This window comes from Prionailurus viverrinus, chromosome A1, assembly GCF_022837055.1.
Source record: "Prionailurus viverrinus isolate Anna chromosome A1, UM_Priviv_1.0, whole genome shotgun sequence".
Lineage (NCBI taxonomy): Eukaryota > Metazoa > Chordata > Mammalia > Carnivora > Felidae > Prionailurus > Prionailurus viverrinus.
The window spans coordinates 82,931,695-82,951,448 of record NC_062561.1 but is presented as its reverse complement, the minus strand read 5'-3'; the positions used below and the strand labels follow the sequence as shown (position 1 = coordinate 82,951,448).

Here is a 19,754-nt window from a genome sequence, read left to right as displayed (position 1 = left end):
GGCCACGTCGTCCGGGTGGGGTGACGGGTCTCCCCGGGGTCTTTGATCTCCGCGGGGCTGGGGTGGGGGGAGGGGGGGTGCTGGGAGCCGGCGTGGGTTGGGTGGGCGGCTGCTGGGAGCTGGCGGGGCGGGGTGGGGTGGGGGTGCTGGAAGGCGCGGGGGGTGGTGCTGGGAGCCGGCGGGGGGGCGGGGGGTGGGTGCTGGGAACACGCGCGCCCCGCCCCCGCGCGGCCCCGAGCCGGGTCCTGCCCGCGCGCCCCGCCCCGGCCCCGGCCGCGAGCGCCGAGGTGCCGCCGCCGCCGCCGCCGCCGCCGCCGCCGCCGCCGCCGTCGCCGGGATGTGACCTTCAGAGCCGCCTGCACGGGATGAGCGGAGCCACCGCCCCGCGGCGCCCGCGGCTCGCCACGGCCTCCCGGGCGCTCTGAGAGCGCGCGCTCCCGGCCCGGTCGCCGTCCCCGGCCCTCGCCCCTCGCTCGCCCCGGCCCGGCCCCGCCATGCCGCCGGCGCCCGCGCTCGCCGCCGCCCTGGGCACCGCGCTGCTTGTGCTCCTGCTGGCCTCCGAGTCCGCGCACAGTGAGTACCGGGCCGGACCCCCGGGCCCCTCCCCAGAGCCCCCCCTCCCTGCGGGCGCCTGCTCCCCGCGCCCCCGCTCTCCCCCCACGCCCCGGGCGTCTGCTCCCCGCGCCCCCGGGCCCCGCACGCCGCAGCCGCGTCCCTGGGGGGCTGGCGGCCGAGAGGACGGCGCGTGCGGGGCGGGGTTGACGGCGTGTCCCCGTTCCGTCCCCGCTCTCTCCCGGCGTCGTCCTCCCGCCCGCGTCCGGGCAGCTGTGATGCTGCGGGCGCGAGAGGCGGCGCAGTTCCTGCGGCCCCGGCAGCGACGCGCCTACCAGGTCTTCGAGGAGGCCAAGCAGGGCCACCTGGAGAGGGAATGCATTGAGGAGCTGTGCAGCCAGGAGGAGGCCCGGGAGGTGTTCGAGAACGACCCCGAGACGGTGAGCGCGCGCAGTCCCGCTGCTGGGGTCTGGGAACATCCTCCGTGCGCGCTGCTGGGGAGTCTCACGGGGACGCCCCTTCCCCGCTGCGCAGACAGCCTTGGTGTTAGGGGTGCCGGGGCTGCAGTCAGGTCTCCCAGTCAGGAGTGCTGGGGGGGAGGGGGGGCGGGGGGCCCTGGGTCCCACCGTCAAGGCACCTGCACACCTTTTGGGCCCCATCTCTCCTGGTGACCCCAGGTGCTCCCACAGCTGTAAGCAGGTGCGTGAATGGGTCCTCTTGAGACCCCATTACCTTGGTCAGCAGGCCTCTGAAGGCAGCCGCCTTCAGGGAAATGTGCAATAGGCAACACCTCCTCAGTGTTTAAGATGTAAGAGGAATACAGTGGGTAAAAGCCTAAAGGGCTTCCTGCCTCCCCCCTTAGATGGACCGGAAGTGAGGCGTGGGCTGCCCACAGCCCCTAGATCTTCACCAAGGGGTATGGACTGTGTGCCTGAAAGAGGAAATGAAAGACGTGGCCTCTGGGATCGCTTGCCACAGCAGGTCCCGAAAGCCAAAACGGAAATAGGACCAGGACATCTCTGGGAGGGGTGGGCAGGAGGGCTGGGGTCAGGGGGCCCCCCCCGCCAGGGTGCCCTGTGGAGGCCTCCTTCAGCAAGGTGCTCTTTACAAGCAGCTGGTGACTTTGGGAGCCTGGCTGTGCTGGCTCAGGACGTGACTCTATTAATAACGTCCTTGGGGGGTGTGGGGCGGCAGGCAGCCAACAGCAGGGAACAGCCCGTGTGGACTCAGCATCTGTGCAGGAGCTCTGCCCTCCCCGGGAGGGGACTCACGGGACCCTGCGTGTGTATCGGTCCTGGGGCAGATGCCCTTGGAGAGTGCCAGTGTGCAAATCGGATGGGCTTTATACCATGAGGTCAGGGTGACTTCACAGACGTTTTTGGTTCTACCGGAATGTTTCTTCTAAAGAATTCTGGGATAAAATAAACACTGTGTGCAATAAATGGATAGCTCTGTGGGGCCCACAGAGGCTTTGTCTTCCCTGGTATTTCTCATCATTTGACCTGACAACCCTTTCCAGGCCGTTGTGAAGCGAGCTTTGAGGAGATGGCCGGCCCCCAGCAATTCTTGTGCGAGTTGCTGCCGTGGGGTGGGCCTGAGAAGGTTGTTTTCTCCAGGGCCGTTGCTTTCCACGTCAATAGCAGCACCGGTTCAATCTTCCTGTAAGGGCAGCACTGCTGGTCTTTTCTGGCCTGTTTTCCGGTTTCTTTAATGACGAACCTGGTGGCCCAATGAGTCATCCCCTGCAGAGGATTTCTGAAGGCCTAGCAACAGGGCCATGTGCCTGGCCAGCAGGTCCCTGCCCGGTTGCAGGACTGTGTGACAGGTGCAGTGGGGCTCCCCAGCCCCCAGACCTTGTACAGAGACCCTGGGAGGGGGCTCACAGGTGAGAAGAGTTGAAGCTACTGTCCACCCCCGGGACCACTCCCGGCTGTGCTTGCCCAGAACGACAGGGCCTGACCTGGCTTTTCCTTGCTGCCTGGACACACTGTGTGTTAGCCACAGTATCCTTCCCAGAGCATTAATCCCCTCGCTGATTTTAATTGCTTTTATGTTTTAATCGTAACTTTATTTATAAACGTCTGACACAAAGGCAAGAGAAGGAAAAGTGTGTTTGCTCAGGACCCATGATTTTAACTCAGCCAGTGCTCTCTGGGCGCATTCCTGCAAGGGAGGTCATGGCTGTCCCAGCCTCCAGAGGTCCTCATCCCTACAGCAGAGACTTGTGAACTTCTTTCATAGGAAAGCAGTCCGTGGTTTTCCAGGATCCTGTCCTCCTCGCCAGTCCCTGGCGGCAATAGTAACTACATCCTTCTCTTCATTTGCCAGTTTCCCAGGTTACACCAGCTACTTCGGGGTCGTCCCTCAAGGTCAGCTGGGTTGCAAACCCTTCACCTGAACCTGTACCTTGCATCTTGTGTAGACCCTAGTGAAGACTGTTTGGCCGTTGGCTTGTGGCATGCTGGGAGGAGCCAGGCTAGGGTTAGGAGTCATCCTCACCACCATGGGGGCACTCTGGAAGGGGCCACCCTGTCCTCAGGGTCGGGCTCAGTGGCAGGCATACACAGCCACCTGGTCCTGCTCTGGCCTGCTGGCAGAGAAGGCACCACTGCCCTCCGGTTCTGATCCTGTGGTTCTGGGGGCGCACTAGTGAGCAAGCCCCAGGGAGGGCGTGCAGGAGCTGGGCCTTGCCCCCCAGGTTGAGTGGGCTTGAGCACCTGGAGGGCCAGCTTTGGGCTGCAGATGTACTTTCTGGTGTTTGGAGGCTTGTGCTGGAGTGCTGACTGCTAGCTGGGTGGGCTGTTCCTGCCTGATCCGGATTGTTCCTGACTAGGCTGTCTTTCTCTTGGGAAGGGAAGTGACCTTCACAGCAGGTAGCTGCTAGCACAATGGTTCCTTCCTGATTCCAGCCTTATCACACACCTGTGCTGGAAAGGAAGGGGGCCTGGGGTGGGGGGCTTCCTGACATCCTGGTCACCCTCCTGCTTCCCTCCTGGGAGCAGACAGTCCTCCCCCTCACGCCTCAGGCCCCTGGGGAGTGTCCCAGGCTCCCCATTGTTGCCAGGGCTAACGTTCCTCTGCAGGGCTCAGGAACAGTTGATTCCCTCCCTATCTGTTTCCTCTCACATGCTTCGCTCCCCGCTGGCTCGCCCTCTCCTTGCTTGTCCTCAGTATCGCTTCCCATTCATAAGACCCCTTCTGTGCTGGGATTCTCCTAAGCTCACCGCTGGGCAGCCCAGCAGAGTCGCCTTCTACTTAAATCCTTTAAGGCTGGCGGGTTCCAGACGCCGGAGGCTGTCTCAGTAATCGGCCTTCGCTTCCGGAAAGGGTTCTGGACAAAAGACTTAGCCAGCCCCACCCTACCTGCCTCCCAGCTCCTGGGAGCCCTCCCCTCTTGGGAACCCGCTCTTGGCAGCCACAACCTGGTGCTAGGAAAGAAACTCCAGGCCCTGGCCTTGACCCAGCACTTCGTTAAATTCGAGGGCAGACAGTATTCGCAGCACGGCCAGCAGCGCACCTGGAGGGCTTCACGTCACAGGTGCATGACCGCCGGCCAGTGCTTGAGCTCACATGTGTCCCCCTTGTCCATCTCTCTCCATGTCTCCCCCTCCCACCTCCTCCATGTCTCTTGGATGTGGGGGAGCCCAGTGGTGCTGGTGGAGGGTTTTACGGGTACAGTCAGCTTCAAAGCCCTGCAGTGCTGCTGGCCTCCAAGGACACTGTCTTCCTGAGATCCCTGTTTCTTTCAGGACAGCTTGGGGACAGGTACTCCTACAGAGATGAAAGTCTTACCTTCCAGCCTAAGGCCTAAGGGGTCTCACGAAGACCCCAGCAGGAGGGTGGGAGGGAGGAAGAGGGCACCTGGTCACCACTGCCCCCAACCCCTGCCACGACTTGCCTCTGCAATGCGGGTGCCCTGGCTGGGGAGGTGACATACCGGCTGTGACCTCCAGGACAGCCACCGGCTGCCCACCTGCCCCCACCACCACCCCACCGCTGCCTTGCAGGTGGCCTGCATACGCTGCCCCACGCACACACTGCCCATCTCCTTTCTTGGGGTTCTCAAGGGAAGCAGCTCCTGCGGACCGTGGCCTCCCCTCCTGGACCCTCTCCTTCTTGGGCTTTTGCCCCTAGGGGCCGCAGGGAAGCTGGTCACGGGCTGGATTCGCTGTTGTGGGGCTGGTTCTGCTTTGTCTTGAGGTGGCTGCTGCTGAGCTGAAAGGCCTGGAGCAGGGGTGCCGCTGAGGCAGGACCGGCCCTACTTGGCTGTCCCACACTGGGTTCTCTCCTGGGCGTCTGCAGGCACTTCAGCTGTGCTGTTCAGCCTCTACAGACCAGGCCCAGTGGATGACACTTGGTCCTTGCCAGTGGGCCCAACATCTGCCGAAAGCCAATTAAAGACGTTTTGGAAAACGCTGTAGAAGCAAAACAGCCTTCTAAGACTCTGATGCTTATGGCCTGTTGCTTGAGATTCCAAGTAGCTGGGGCCAGGATTTTCCAGACACTTCCCGGGTTATCCCTGTGTTCCAGTCATGCTGACAGGTGACCCACTGTCTTCACACTCGATGCCCCTCTTCCCTGGGGTCGGTGGGTTGGCACTGGGGGCTGTTTCTGTGATGCAGCATCTGTTGAGGCTCAGGGGTTAGTGTCTGACGTCGGGAATGCTCTGTGCCTCTGCAGTGCTGGTCCGGGGGCCCCACTGTGAGCCGTGTTCTTGTGAACTTGGACCTTGATGGGGTGCAGTTCATTGGAAGTTTTATAATAACTTTTCAAGAGGACTTGAAGTTCCAGAACAATATCCGGCCTGCTCCCAGTGATCGCACGATGACAGATGTGTTGTTCAAATGAGATAGTTTGAACCCCATACTATCATACTTGTTTCCTCAGACTTCTTTTGTCAGATTTGAGAATTGTTTATTTCTGGTATCAGTGCCCATGGTAATACACAGTTTTCCACATCTATCCCCCAAACCTGCCACACAGACCTGGTTTGCGCAGGGCTTTTCTTGAAACACTGCTCTCCATGAAAATCACACAGCTGGAATCAGCCAGCCCCTGGGGGCGTGCCTCTGCTTCCACCCTGGGGCCACTGAGGCTGTGCTGGGGCATCCTCCAGGACTGGCATGACGTGGCTGCAGGTGCAGCCGCCTGGGTGACTGGTTTGGACACATGCCTCTATAGTACGATGCTTCAGATTGAAACGGAAGATCCTGTTGGCAGGTTGCTATTGGCAGTTGCCAGGGGCCGGGAGTAGGAGAGGGTGCTTCCCACCTGCCCTGTCTCGTAGCAGACCAGCCATTTGTGATGGAAGAGTCACCTTGGGCCCGCCCCGAATGATTGCTGCTGCTGCATTCCTCAGATGCATGTTCTGGGTTGTCCCACGCACACCCCAGGCTTACCCTGTGCCAGATACGCGTGGAACATCTCACGTGCACCTCACGTGCACGCCATGATGTAGCATGTCCGGAGGGGCATCAAAATGCACTTAAAATTCCTTTCCCTAAGCCAGAAACAGACGAGAACATTGCAGTAGTGTTCGTCACAAGGTCATAGGACGTGGTAGCCCTTATTCCAGATGCTTGTGAACTGAGGCTCAGGTATCTATGTGGGGATTTGCCCAAGTTCACTCTTCACTGGGAGGACACAGATGGAAACTCAGGTCCCAGCCTCCAACGTCAGCATGTTAACTCTGAAGTGATTGACCTTCGGAGGCGAGAAGTGTCTACACAGCCTGCTACGTGGTGACGCGCACATGGGCACTGATTCATCCTAAAGCTGGTTATGAAAAGGGCCCAGAGAACCCAGCTTTCCAGCTGGCTCTCACCACTCCCCGGGACTCGGCTGGCTCAGCCCCTGTGCTTATCTCGCTGGTATGTGCTGGGCGCCAGGGGCTGGTTCTGGGGGCGTGGGGGTGCGTGCGGCTGCAGGAATCCCACTGCACAGATCCACAGAGCTGCAGTCCCCAGCTTTTATCTGTGCACCTGCGTGTTGTCCCCACAGGAATTTTTAACCACACATGTGAACATTAGCGTCTCAGGAAGGAGGGGAGCGCTGTGGCCTTGGGGGTGTTTCTGGGGCCTGCTCCCCTCCTTGCAGGGCTGACCTGGAGGCCCTGTGGGCCTGGCAGGGGTAGGTAGGGGGTGTCCGTGTTTCCTTTGGTCTCATGGAGTGCTTAAACAGACCCCTGGTTTGGAGAATCTTAGAGGAGATGAAATTGGGAAGAGTACAGAGGGATTTTGTGTGAACCACGCTTAGAAAAACATGCACAGACTGAGTGATGCTGGCCTGGGGGACTGAGAACCTGTCAGGGTCCCTGCAGGCTGAGGGGCCAAAGCTTGCCCGTCGATAGCTGGGAATCTCTCCGGGAGCTGTCGTAAAAACTGTGAGACCGTTGTTGTGACTTCCTCCAGCTACCGCAAAGCAGAAGCCTCCGTAATGATGATTCAAGTTGATGTGATTTGGACAGTATTTCCCTTAGAAGTCAAGTTTGCTAGCAAGACAACATTAAGGTTAAAGGATTAGTCAGTGTTGTGGACTGCTTTTCAGGAAGACACCTTGTATTTGTATCACGTAAATAAGCAGTTATTGTGACGCTTGAGTCTCAGCCCACTTTGTCAAATAGCGTAAGGAGTTTTGGAAACAAAATTTCGGGCAGTTATTTATTAAAGGAAGCAAGAAATTCTTAATTTCCTGTTTGAAAAGTAACGACCATTTGTTATGCTGCGATGTGTGCCTCCTATTATGTTGTGTGAACTAGATCAAAGTGCTGGGTACTCCACGCCAAAAAGACTTAGCACTGCTGATGCTGATGTGTTTGCAAAGCAGTTTCCACGTCCATTAACACGCTGGTGTCTCAGCCCTCCTGGCAGTGAGCCTCCCATTAACCTGCATATGCGTCAGAGGGCAGGAAGAAGGCAACTGCCCTGAAGGTGAGCCGCAGCATCAGGGCCGGAAGCTGTCTGGGTCCCCCTGGCTTACCCCGTCCCTGCAGGGACTGCGCCAGCCTGGGAGGAGCTCGAAGAGTTAAAGTAGTTTGGACATGAAGGCATGTACGAGGTGTCAGTTGCCAAATTCTAGAACCTTCCCAGCTGCATGTGGTCCTGTTCATGAGCTACAAGAGGGCAACTGTGCTCAGTTCACACTGTGAGCCCAGGTGATGTTTCTGTCTTAATAATGTGCATTTTAACCCACTAGGCTTGTGTGGTTTTTGACCATTTTTGGAAGGCAGATTTGCTCTCAGAGCGTCAAGTTTATAGAGAGACCACTAAGAACCCCACCAAGCCTCAGAAGGCCCCGGGGAAGAGGTGCACAGGCTGGGTGCTTGGAGGGCATTTCAGCAGGCTGGGCAGGCTGCCGGGCAAGGAGCTCGTCGTGATCACAGCTTCTGGAGTTCCAACTCCAGAACTGACTGTCCCGCGGTAGGAGAGGGGCGAGTGGCAGGTGGACAGCCCACACGCAACCTTGCCCCACGGGGAGGGTGGGCAACTCCCTGATGCTCTTGACTGTTGCCACATGGGAGACTCTGGAGGCACAGACCCTGTGTGGCAGACCAGGGTTCCGGTGGTCAGCATGGGGCAGAGGCAGGTGGGAGGTTCTGTCTGCAGATGGGACTTGTCGAGGATTTCACCAGCCACCTATTTGCTGTCCTTTCTGGTGCTCCCCTTCTTGGCGAAGGGGCCAGATGGGTGACGGCACGATTAAGGAGCAGACGTGGAAGAGACCGTCTCACAGAAATATCGTCCTGTGGTTTCAGAGCAAACTGCTAGGCCTCACGTTAGATGCAAGTGGACCGAGCCTGTCGTTGGGTTCAGGCCTTGAAGGTGCTTTGGGCACAGGTTCCTGTGTTTACAAACCTGCAGGGAACAGGAGCATGGGAGAATGCATCCCAGGGAAGGCCGGGTTTGTTGGAGCACCCAATTCCATTTACGTGAGGGTGTGTGGCCAGTGGGCTCTTGGCCAAGACCAGCACACTGATCCTCCCAGAACCAGGTGCTCCCCGTAGGTGGGGTGTGAGCTCCACATGGGGCCACTTCACTCACAGGCAGTCCCTACTAGTAGGAGTGACGACTCAGTTGTTGAATCACACATGCACCATGTCTCATCGCCTCCTCAGAGAGTAGGGTCCTTGGAATGAATGGTGGAAGAAGAGGTTGGCAAATGGCAGTTCATCTAAGGATCTAAGTTCAAAAATGCATTGGCAGTTTGTAAGCTTGAGGAAACATAGTACTGATATTTCTGAGTTTTGGAAGACACAAGCTGAGAGCACCGAATTAAGTATTTCTCCTGGTGTGCTTAGCTTTGTTATAAATAAAATCAACAACTCGGTGAAAATTGTAGGACTCTACGTTTGCCTGTTCATTCATTCATACACCCAGCCATCCATGCATTCTTCCTTTGATCCATCCATCCGTCATCCAGCCAGCCAGCCACCCATCCAACCACCCATCGATTTACTCATTCTTCCATTCATCTATCCATTCATCTATCATTCATTCACCCATTTAGCAATGGCTCCTGAGGGCCTTCTGAGGGATAGTCAGCACCAGGCCAGGTATCAGGCATATACCTTCCTCTCTGGGATCTTCAGCTCACAGTTTAGTGGCCTGCAGTTTTGCTCACTTCTTTGTATCTTTAGCTGTTTAAGTAAAGCAGAAGCAAACTCCTGAGAAAAATGATTGCCAGGTGACAGACGGCTTCATTTCCAACCTGGGTGGCCCTGGCCTCCTGCTGGCTGGTCTGCCCATTCCCTGCTCCTGATCCCAGCCAGGCCCTCACACGCCTCCTTGTGTGGTCAAAAAGAAAGGGTAAGTTTGTAGGCAACTGATCCCTGGTTCTGAATCTGGCCATCTGAACTGTGGCCTCTGCTCCGTGGATCACTGGGAGGGTGATGCTCATGGGAGTCAGCCCAGCTCCTGAGCCTCAGGCCACAGTTTATGTATGGCCAACTTGTGGTGCAGGTGGGGCCGGCTCTCTGTTCTGTGTCCAGTGTCCTTCATTCACTGAGATTTCCATAGGTCTTCCTCTTTGGTCAGAACGTTGAAGGACAATTAGAAATGTCTCTTTCTCTTGGGAGAGCGCATAGTGGTTTTAGGTGCATCTGTCTTAGCTTTGCTGTTACTCGGGGTTAATCATCTCTGTCCTAGATTGCCAGCCAAATGAGCACCCCTCTCACCCCAAATAAATCAAGCACACAAATTAAGATAAATTGTCACCAGCTTATGGCCCAATGGTTTTGGAAACCACATTCCCATGGGTGTGATTAACTTAAGGGAAGGGCACATGGCTTTTCGGTCAGCGAGGCTCTTCCAGAACAGTACAATCGCTGTTAAAACACATGACACATAGCTAGTAATAGGGCTTTGAAAAATATAATACAGCTTTCTGGATAACATATAGAACAGCTTTCCTGTGGCAGTGCCAAGTTTATGACCATACAGAACAGCTTTCTTGTGGCAGGTGCCACATTTATTACCATACAGAATAGCTTTCCTGTGGCAGGTGCCACGTCTATGACAACTGGGAACTCTGCTCACAGATCCTCAGTGTCTTTAGTTCCTTCGTAGTCTAATTCTTGGTTTTGTGAGTGGACACATCGTGCATCCTAAGTCTTTTCTTTCAGAGCCAGAGCCCCTCCCTTTGTGACAAAGTCTGTGGCCTTTGCTCTCCCTCTAAACCCGGCAGATGTCCCTGTCTGCTTGCCCTCAGCTCTGGGGGCTTCGTCTGAGTGCGCCTGGCCTCGCTTGCCTTTCCTGTCTGGGAGTGGCCAGTCCATGACTGAAAGCAGCACGGAGAAGTGAAACCAGGCCGTCAGGGCCCTCTGGATGCTGGTGGGGAGGGCTGTCCCCTCCCTGGCTGTGTGGCTCTGCCTGCCAGACCTGGCCCCTGTCACACCTGCCTGAATGTCACCTTCACAACCGTGATACAAGCTGAAATACAAACTTGCTCTGACCATTACTTTTCTTTTAAAGGAGTTAAGAGTCTAAGCCACGTCTTTATCAGAACATGACTTTCTGATGGGTATCTTAGCAAAGTGTTGTAAACAGCGAGGGAAGGGGACAGGTGAGGTGCCAGACCATGGCATGAGGCCAGCTAACTGTGGGGGCCCATCACTGCAGATGACACACCAGCTCCTTTCAGCGTGGTTTTGGATCCCAGTGTGCTGTCGGGAGCCCGACCTGGCTTCCTAACCTTGGTTGAACTCCACGACCCGTCATGAGCCTCGGTTTCCTCCTCTCTGATGACGGTGTTAATTGAAAAGACCTTGGAGCGGTTGTGAGGGTCAGATGGAAGGACATACAATCACAGCACCTGTAGCGGGCACCCCTCCTCGGTGGGTGCTGCTGTGTAGCAACCTGGTCCCGTCCAGGGGAGCATCTAGGGCTAAGCCACGCTGTGACTGACCCTCAGTGAGAGATGATGGTGGACGGGTGGGGCCAAGGACCCTGGGGACAATTCCAGCTGCTCTCTGCTGCTGGCCAAGACAGGGCAAGTGGTCCTAGTATTTGGCAGACAGCTGGTATGGTGCAGAGCTCTTAGTTCACGGTCACGGACGGAAAGGACCTTTGCTTCCCTTGCACCCTCCACACCTCGCCCAGCACCAGTTCCTTGTACAAACACAGTCGGTACAAGTCAGCGCCTGCGTGTGGATGGCCCCGCGGGGTCTGCATGCTTCTGGGAGGAGCCCGGTGTCAGCGAGGGTCCAGACAATCTTCCTCTCGGCCCTCCGCCTCCTGTGAGACACTGGGTCCCTTAAATGACATCCCCGTTGCCGCTTACAGAAGGTCCAGGCGGACATCATTCTGCAGCGGCCGAGACAGCAGCCTGGGCCGCACCCTCCCTCTTCTTCCTCACACCATGGTCCTTGAGGCGTAAAGTGGCTTTCTGGGTGGTTCTGCCCTGCTGTCACTGAGCCAGCTGTGGAGAGTTCCCCGCCTTCCTCACGCACCTGCCCTGCCCAGGTGCCTGTCTGTGCCCACTGGGGAGGAAGGCGAGGCCCCCTGCCAGCTGCTGTGGGCACTGTGTGGGGAGTGCAGGCCACGCCAGTAAACTGTCACCCCTTCTTTTTCTTTTTCCACAGGACTATTTTTACCCAAGATACTTAGGTAAGTTTGCATCGCTGCTTCTGTAGTTGTAGAGGAACAGAGGTGGACATGTCACCTGTCAGCTGGGCCAGCCCGTCCCGCAGGTGCTCCTGGGGAGGTTGCTTTACTCACACGGTGAGCTTGGGACTCTTGGAGCACGCGGTCACAGCGCCTGTGTCTTTCACGGCAGCACGATCCGCGTCAACCACGATCCAGTGCCGTTATTTGCAAACCGCTTCTCTGTTCTGACTCCGCTAGCTTGCTGTTTGGGAATGTGGCTGATTTAGTGAGTCTCAGACCTGTTGGTCTCGGGGTGTGTGCACTCCTGAAGTTACTGAAGATGCCGAAGAGCTTTTGCTCTGTGGACTATGGTGGTTGGTATTTGCCGTGTTTTTTAACAGAACTGAGCCCAGTAAGAGATGTTTTGGTTTAATTTGAACAAGAGGAACGGACAGGCAGGTGCTCCTGGCTGCCCAGCAGGGGTGTCACTGGGCAGCGTGGCCCCCGGAAAGCTCCCGAGTGTACTTGGGAGAGAAAGTAAGACGCGTGACAGCCAAGTGACCAGGGACCATCAGAAAGAGGCTCTGGACTTTCCCTGAACTACTCCTTTAATTGATGCTGTTCTAAGATTTTTCTAAGATGTACATCATTATGAGACAGACCTACACCAGGGTCTGTTCCTTCTTAAGTTTGGTGAATTTCCTGTTGGCCTTATGTCCTCTTAGCGGTATTCTCTGGGTCTGTGCCATAGTGGACCCTGAAGAGCTGGGGACCTGCCCACTCCCGGGCTCCCTGTTGGCCTCCGCAGGCCTCGCTCCTAGGTGTCTGGGATTTGTTTCCAGGGGCAGAGGGTGACCAGCTGTCCCGGGAGCTGCCTCCAGGTCACCTGGGCCCCAGTCCTCCTGGGCATGACCAAGCGCCAGGGACCTACTGAAGGTCCAGGAGTGGCTCAACACCCGTTCTGCATGAGTTTCAGTGTCTGGTCCCCTCCTTCAGCTCCCGTGTGAACCAACCTGTCAGACAGCTTGGGGAGGGGGACACTCAAATCATGACTTCCACATTCAGGGTCCAACGGGGGTTCTGTTGGAGACCAACTTGAAATAAGGTTCACCTCTCTGACTGTGGCCAGAAAAGCCAGTGACTGTTCCTGGTCCTTCATGCCACCAGAGAGGCCGCAGACAGACCTTTGGACACAGTTCAGCCTTTTTGTGGGAGGCCTTTTCTTGCTTGCCAGCGTTAAAATCTCTAATAACAAAAGCTGGAGCACCTAGGGAATGTGAATAATCTCCTCTTCCAGAGGTGGCTCAGAGACGACTCACGAGTTCTGCGGTCTGTCCTGTCATCTGTCACCTGTGACAAGAATGACTGACCTGCTTTCCATCTGTCTTACAGACTGCGTCAGTAGGCATGGGCCTCCGCACAGCAAGAGCCCAGCTTTCGCCGCCTGTGTTCAGAGTAAGTCTGCCTCCCTGCTGTTCCCCTCAAAGCCCCGCGGGTTTGGGTAACTTCAGTCTCTGCTGTGGTTTTCCAGGGACCTTGACTAGCCCCATTACCTTAAGGAGCTGCAGCCCCGGCCTGAGCTCTGCTCCTTTTCAACTGAACTTGCCCTTTGCAGCAAGTGAGGTTCGTTTTTCTAAATAAGCAAGCAGTGCACGCGGTATAAAATCCAAGCCTTTCCTGGGTGTGAGGAGCGAGCACTTCGCCCCGGCTGTGCCTCCTGGTCAACTGGTGAGGCTCCAGAGGCCCCGGTTACCAGATCTGAGAATATCCTGGGGCCTGTAAACACATACGCACAGTCTCTTGTTTTGCACAAATGCCAGCTTACCACACGGGCGTGCCAACCTCTCTCTGCCCTGAGTGCAGCTCGGCACACATGCACGTTCATGGCAACACCGGCTCAGGTAGGTAGCATTAACTGTGAACTGGGGACTTCTAGGCTACCTCCGGTTTTTGACAAGTACAAACAAAATCTCACATGCATCTGACGGTGTCTGCAGGACAGAATCCCAGGGCGGGACCTACAGCACCAAGCCCAGTGTCATTTCTCATTTCGGGCCTGAATTACGCCAGGAGCGAGCGAGCGCGAGCAGGAGGCCCACCCACTTATCTCTGCCAAGCTGGTGCATTTTTTTTTAACTTTTTGGTTTCACCCAGTATAAACGATGAAGGGTGACTCCCAGTCTTTGTGTTTATGTTTTTCTCACCGAGTCAAGCTGAGCTTTATGTGTTAGCCGTTCGCACAATTTTCCCTCTGCTTATCATGCATCTTTTGTATTCTTGTTAACATCATGTAAGTGATCACTCAGTAACACTGACTTTTCGCTGGCGAGGAACGCTGTAGCCACCTCAGCTGGGACTGACTCTGGGCCCGGCTCAGGTCTGAGCTCCTCACGGCGAGCTGGCTGGTCGACCCTAAGCCCAGGTGTCTGTGTGTTCGCCGCACGTGCTGGGCAGTTGGGCTCTGGGCGCGCAGCCCCTGCACCTGAGGCCAGGCCTGCCGCCCCCGGGGAGCCCAGGAGGGGAAGACCCAGAGCTGCTCATGGACTGGCTGGCCTGGCTTGTGGTGCTGCTGCGTCCAGCCACCCACCTGTCCGTGTGCCGGCCAAGGGCCTCACCCCACTCACCTGGCCTGGGTAACGGGCCCAAGCCCTGGTCCAGAGGAGCAGAAGAAATGACTGATTTAACTCAGGAAGGCGAGGGAAGGGTGGTGAGGCCACGTGGCCCCTGCTCCCCTCTGACCCCAGGACAGCGGCACAATAGCAGGTGCAGAGCAGACTGGCTTCTGTCATTTTGGGTACAAGTGCCTGTTAACTCAGGGTGGTCAAAATCCATGCCCATGCATCATTGGCAACCTGGAACAGGCTCCCTCCCTCGGCCCCCTGGGGTCAGCTCATGACCTCGGCCTCCTAGGGGTCAGCCCGTGACCTCAGCCTCCCGGGGGTCAGCCTGTGACCTCAGCCTCCCTGGGGTCAACCCATGACCTCGGCCTCCCTGGGGTCAGCTTGTGACCTCGGCCTCCTGGGGGTCAGCCTATTTCCTGGGATCAGCCCATGACCTTGGCCTCCTGGGGGTCAACCCGTGACCTCAGCCTCCCTGGGGTCAACTGTGACCTCGGCCTCCCTAGGGTCAGCCCATGATCTCAGCCTCCCAGGGGTCAGCCCGTGACCTCAGCCTCCCTGGGGTCAGCCCGTGACCTCAGCCTCTCCAAGGGGCGTGGTCATTGCAGTTTTAGTTTTATGTCATGTTGGCTTTTTGTTTTTAGCAATTTTTTTATTGTTGTTAATTTGCTAAACCAATTTTTTCTTTTAAATTATGTCTCCAAATTGATGAGATTGCTTTATTTTTTTAATGTTTATTTTTATTTTTGAGAGAGACTGAGCATGAATGGGGGAGGGGCAGAGAGAGAGGGAGACACAGAAGCAGGTTCCAGGCTCTGAGCTGTCAGGACAGAGCCCGACACGGGGCTCAAACCCACAAACCGCAAGATCATGACCTGAGCTGAAGTTGGACGCTTAACTCACTGAGCCACTGTACATCCCCGTAGATGTTTAAATTCCTGGGTTTTAGGCCGAGCCCCCCGGCACTCCCATAAGTATTTAATTCCTGGGTTCAGGCTCCCTTTTCTGGAAATCATAAAAAGTTACCTAGTTATCTATGCTTCCTGACACAGCGTGAAGATCATTGTTTCCAGAGAGGTGCACCCTTGTTCCAACAGCATTTATTTAAAGTCATTGAGTCCTGGGCCATGTTGTACCACATGAGAGATTTTGTGGCCTTAGAGGGACCGGAATTGTTTGAATAGCAAAGATGCGTTCTGAATGGGCTTGAGGCTCTGGGCTCCTGTGGCAGCTGGGTGAGGAAGGAAGGGGGGCTTCCTGAGCTAGCACCAGGGTCAGATCTCATGCAGTGATGGCGCTACGCCCCCCCATGCCCAGTCTCTCTGGACTGTGCGCTATGGTCAAATGTGTCGTCCTCCGTGGGTGCCTGACTGCACACCGTCTGTGCCTCTAAATTTTCCGAAGTCTGGGGCAACCTGCAAATACAGTGCGTCCTTATTGGGGTGTGTATGAAGGCAGCTGGGGACAAGGACCCAAGGCCATTCACTCGGGAAGGACACATGCCCTGCCCGCACCTGCACCCCCACACCCTGCGCCCCCGGAGTGGCTCCTGCAGGCCTCTCCACCCGCAGCACAGTTCGGGCAACTTTAGGCTGTTTTCATGGTTCCTTCCCGACAGCTGTCTCATTTGGTGGCCGTGAGGCAGCAGAGCTGAGTGCTTGACTGTCCATTATTGTCAGAATCGAAGCAATGTCCCCCAAGAGCCCATGTCTCGGTTTGCCCAGGTGCCCGTGTCCAGCCCTGCTGCGCTCCGGGCCTGGGGCTTTCTTCCCACTGACGTCTCCACCTTCCGCCCGCCGTGTCCGAAGGGCCCCTTCCCTTTGGCCACAGTGGGCCCTGCACTGAGTGTGTCGTCCAGCTTATAACTCATCTTTACCTTCATTCCGAGATGGAGAGAAAGGCCTCCTGTCGAGGGATCACACGGCTGCTCAGAGCAGCAGGGCCGCGTGGGGGCAAGGGGAACCCCATGTTCTCAAAGCTCCTTCTCTCTGGAGGCCCGGCCACAGGGAAGCGGGTGCCCTGGGTGCCTGCAGAGGCTTATCCTCACCCGTGCTCTCAGGTGCACGCCCTCGATCCCACGGGAGTTCGCTGGGCCCCTGCCCAGTGTCAGATGCTCAGATACCACCCCTCCCCCTTCCTTGGGTCCTGGGGCCGCTGTTGTGGGTGTCCTGTGGGAGCCCTGCTGCGGTGTCCCCTGGGGAAGTCTGTCTCCACCCTGGACTGTGGGTCCCTGAGGCGTTTTTATTCAAGGAGCTTTAGCCATTTCAGGCAGTTCCACGTGTCAAATGCACACTTCTGAAATAACTGAATCTTGAACCAAATGCGTCAAGTGGAGACACCCTTCTGCCTTTGGGGGCCCCACTGGGCTTGTGCTGTGAGCAGACAGGCCAGGCCCTGGCACATGGCACACAACCCTCCTGCCCTATCTGCCATCTCTGGGGCTGGTGTTGGGCCTTGCCCTCCCCAGCCCTCCTGCCCCTCCCCACGAGCAGCGTGGGGTCCGCAGGGCTGACCTGCCAGCTCCTGGTGGCTGTGGGACACGCCGTTCCCAGGCCCCGTTTCCTCATTCCTGGACCCGATTCTTGCTTGCTTACGGGGAGAAGGTATTTACCTTCCCTGCCAAAAACAACTGTGCAAGTGTCACAAAGCATTTGGGGGTGCTGTGTCCGGTCAATACTTGCCAGTGAGTGTGGCAGGGCCACAGGAGGAGCCCAATGCCAGACTCAGGCCCCAGTTATTTGCACACAATTATGCGGATTCCCCAAGAAGTGGGGCTCTGGTGACAAGGTCACAGACCTGCATGGGACAAAGGGACGCACCTTGGCGGAGTCTGGAGTCCTGCCAGTGAGGGCTGACAGGAGGCTCAAATGGGCTGGTGAGCCCCAGGCTGGTGAGGCAGGGAAGGGCTCTACTAGGAATTCATTGCTAGTGACCACAAGCAAGGCCTGGGGCAGAAATGTTGTCCCCAAACCTGGCGTTGGGCTGGAAATGTCAGTCTTTTTTTTTTTTTTTTTTTTTTTAACGTTTATTTATTTTTGAGACAGAGAGAGACAAAGCCTGAACGGGGGAGGGTCAGAGAGAGGGAGACACAGAATCTGAAACAGGCTCCAGGCTCTGAGCTGTCAGCACAGAGCCCGACGCGGGGCTCAAACTCATGGACCGCGAGATCATGACCTGAGCCGAAGTCGGCCGCTTAACCCACTGAGCCACCCAGGCGCCCCTGAAATGTCAGTCATTTTAAGGAAGAAGTGATAAACAGTGGCCTGTGCCCACCTGGTCAGTCTCCCAGCAGGACAGACACCTGAGCTCTCGGCTCTTGGGGGCCCTGTTGGCTCGTGCAGAGAAGAGGCTGGAAAACTCGGGAGTCTGACGAGCCTCTCCACCTGCCCAGCCGCCACGTTGTGTGGGCTACTCTCTCCATAAATAATGAGAAGTGGGGCACCTGGGTGGCTCAGTCGGTTAAGCGTCCAATGTCATCTCAGGTCATGATCTCACGGTTCGCGGGTTCAAGCTCGACATCGGGCTTTGTGCTGACAGCTTGGAGCCTGGAGCCTGCTTCAGATTCTGTGTCTCCCTCTCTCTGCCCCTCCCCTGCTCGTGCTGTCTTTCCAACACAAATAAATGTTAAAAATATGTATATACATGTAAATACAAGAGCAGTGATTGACCTGATCAGAGAGTTGTGGGATGCATGGCCCTGGGAAGGGTGACACAGTGACCTGCTCTCCCCTGCGGGCCTGGGGATGGCTGTCAGCTGGCCAGCCTGGAGCCCACAGTCCCCAGGGCCACAGGGAAGCGGTCCAGAGCAGCAAGGTTTTGTCCACACCGCTGAAGGATACCTGCCTGAGGGACAACGAGTTTGCTGTGGGCACTCTGGGCATCTCCCGCCCCGTCTACCAGCCCTGGCCCTGGGTTTGGACCTCAGCCACAGGCCCAGTGCTGTCCCCAGGCCAGAAGAGGCAGGTGTCCATGCTGGAAGAGGGGAGGGGAAGGCTGGCCAAGGTATGTTAAGGAACCAAGGCGAGAGCTGACCCACACAAGGGCTGCAGGGCCGGAAATCTCCTGGGCCTGCCGAGCATGGGCACAGTGAGAGCGGCAGAGGTCAGCCTGGGCCTCAGTGCTGAGATCCCCTGGAGACCCCTGGCTAGCCCCTCCCACACAGCACGGGCACCCAGGCAAGCCAGGCTGCTCGTGGGCAGACCCTGTAGCTACGGCACCTTGGAGCTGGGCTTCAGCGGCCTGTGAGAAGTTGCTCACATGCCAAGTCATTGGAAGGCACTCCCTGCGACTGTCTCAACTAGCCTGTAAAACAGGTGGTGATTGACAGTCTTGGCCGGCAGACCGCCCCCTGAGCAGGGGCCGGCCGGCACCCCTCTCTGGGAGAGCCAAGGCAGCCTGGGCCTGGGCAGTCCCACATCTGGCCAGGTGGTGTGGGGGTGCTCCTGTGGCCGCCAAGCCCTGCGGGGAGCATGCTGGGGTTTGAGTGGATGGGACGTCTGGCCGGGGACGGTGGAGATGTCGGCCGGGATGGGGGTTCCTCATGTGACCCTTAAGGTCAGCCAGGGGTCTGTGGGCCTGCTCCCTGGGAGGCCAGAGCACAAGGGGCCCAGCCAGGCCCACCCTGTCCTCCTCTGCTGCCCTTGGCCCAGAGGGCAGGTGGACACTCCCTACGAGCTGACCCAGATCTCCCTGGAACAGACGAGGGCCTGGCCCACCTGTTCCATGACTGTTCCCCTGCCCAGAACTGGGGTCCATGCCTCTAGTCTGGGCCCGCCTCGGTGGGCCTGCCCCCCGGCCGTTCCCTCCCAGCTGAATGTTTTCTCCTTTTTCTCAACATAGACTTGCCTGACCAGTGCTCCCCAAACCCCTGCAACAAGGAGGGGACCCAAGTCTGCCAAGACCTCATGGGCAACTTCTATTGCCAGTGCAGAGCTGGCTGGGGCGGGCGGCTCTGTGACAGAGGTGAGGCCCCTCCCTGTGCCCCCAGCCCATCTGGGGATGTGCAGGGCCTGTTCCAGAGGAGGCAGGAGCCCCAGACTGTCCGGGTACCTGGCCCCTCATGGCCGGCCTACCTCCCTCCGGCTCAGAGGAGAAAGGAGAGGAGGGGCCCCTTGGCCCCTCACGTCCCCCAAGAACATGGAGAGGCACTGCTTTCGCCTCCAAGGACAGGGCGCTGTCCAACCTTCGAGAAGCTATCAGGTGCTGGCAGTGGCCTGGCTCAGGCAGGACTGGAAGAAAAGCCACCGTAGGGCTACCCCTGGGGACCCTGGGTGGGGCCTTGTCCAACCTCCCTGTCTGCAGTTTTGGGGGGTCAGTAAAGAAGCCACAGGAAAAACGCCCCAAGACCTGGTGACCTCGGGGGCCTCTTCACTGCTGCTCCAAGCCACCCCGGGGCCCTGCCCTCCTCCAGTGCGCACTCGCAGTAGACGGGCACCACCCTCGGCACAGCGGGGTCTCCTGTGGGGACAGGCGTGCAGGTGCTTGTGTGTCACCTCTGCATGCT

The 19,754-nt window shown here is 57.4% G+C and overlaps 1 protein-coding gene across 1 annotated transcript in view; it reads left to right on the top strand.

The window, feature by feature from the left end:
• Window positions 1-271: 271 nt before the first annotated feature.
• GAS6 (growth arrest specific 6) overlaps window positions 272-19,754 on the top strand; it is a 33,375-nt gene continuing 13,892 nt past the window's right edge. Inside the window, exons 1-5 of the mRNA XM_047854867.1 lie at window positions 272-573; window positions 826-992; window positions 11,630-11,654; window positions 13,026-13,088; window positions 19,091-19,213. Of these exons, the coding sequence (XP_047710823.1) occupies window positions 495-573; window positions 826-992; window positions 11,630-11,654; window positions 13,026-13,088; window positions 19,091-19,213 (457 nt within the window). The 5' untranslated portion in view covers window positions 272-494. The remainder of the gene's footprint in view (window positions 574-825; window positions 993-11,629; window positions 11,655-13,025; window positions 13,089-19,090; window positions 19,214-19,754) is intronic.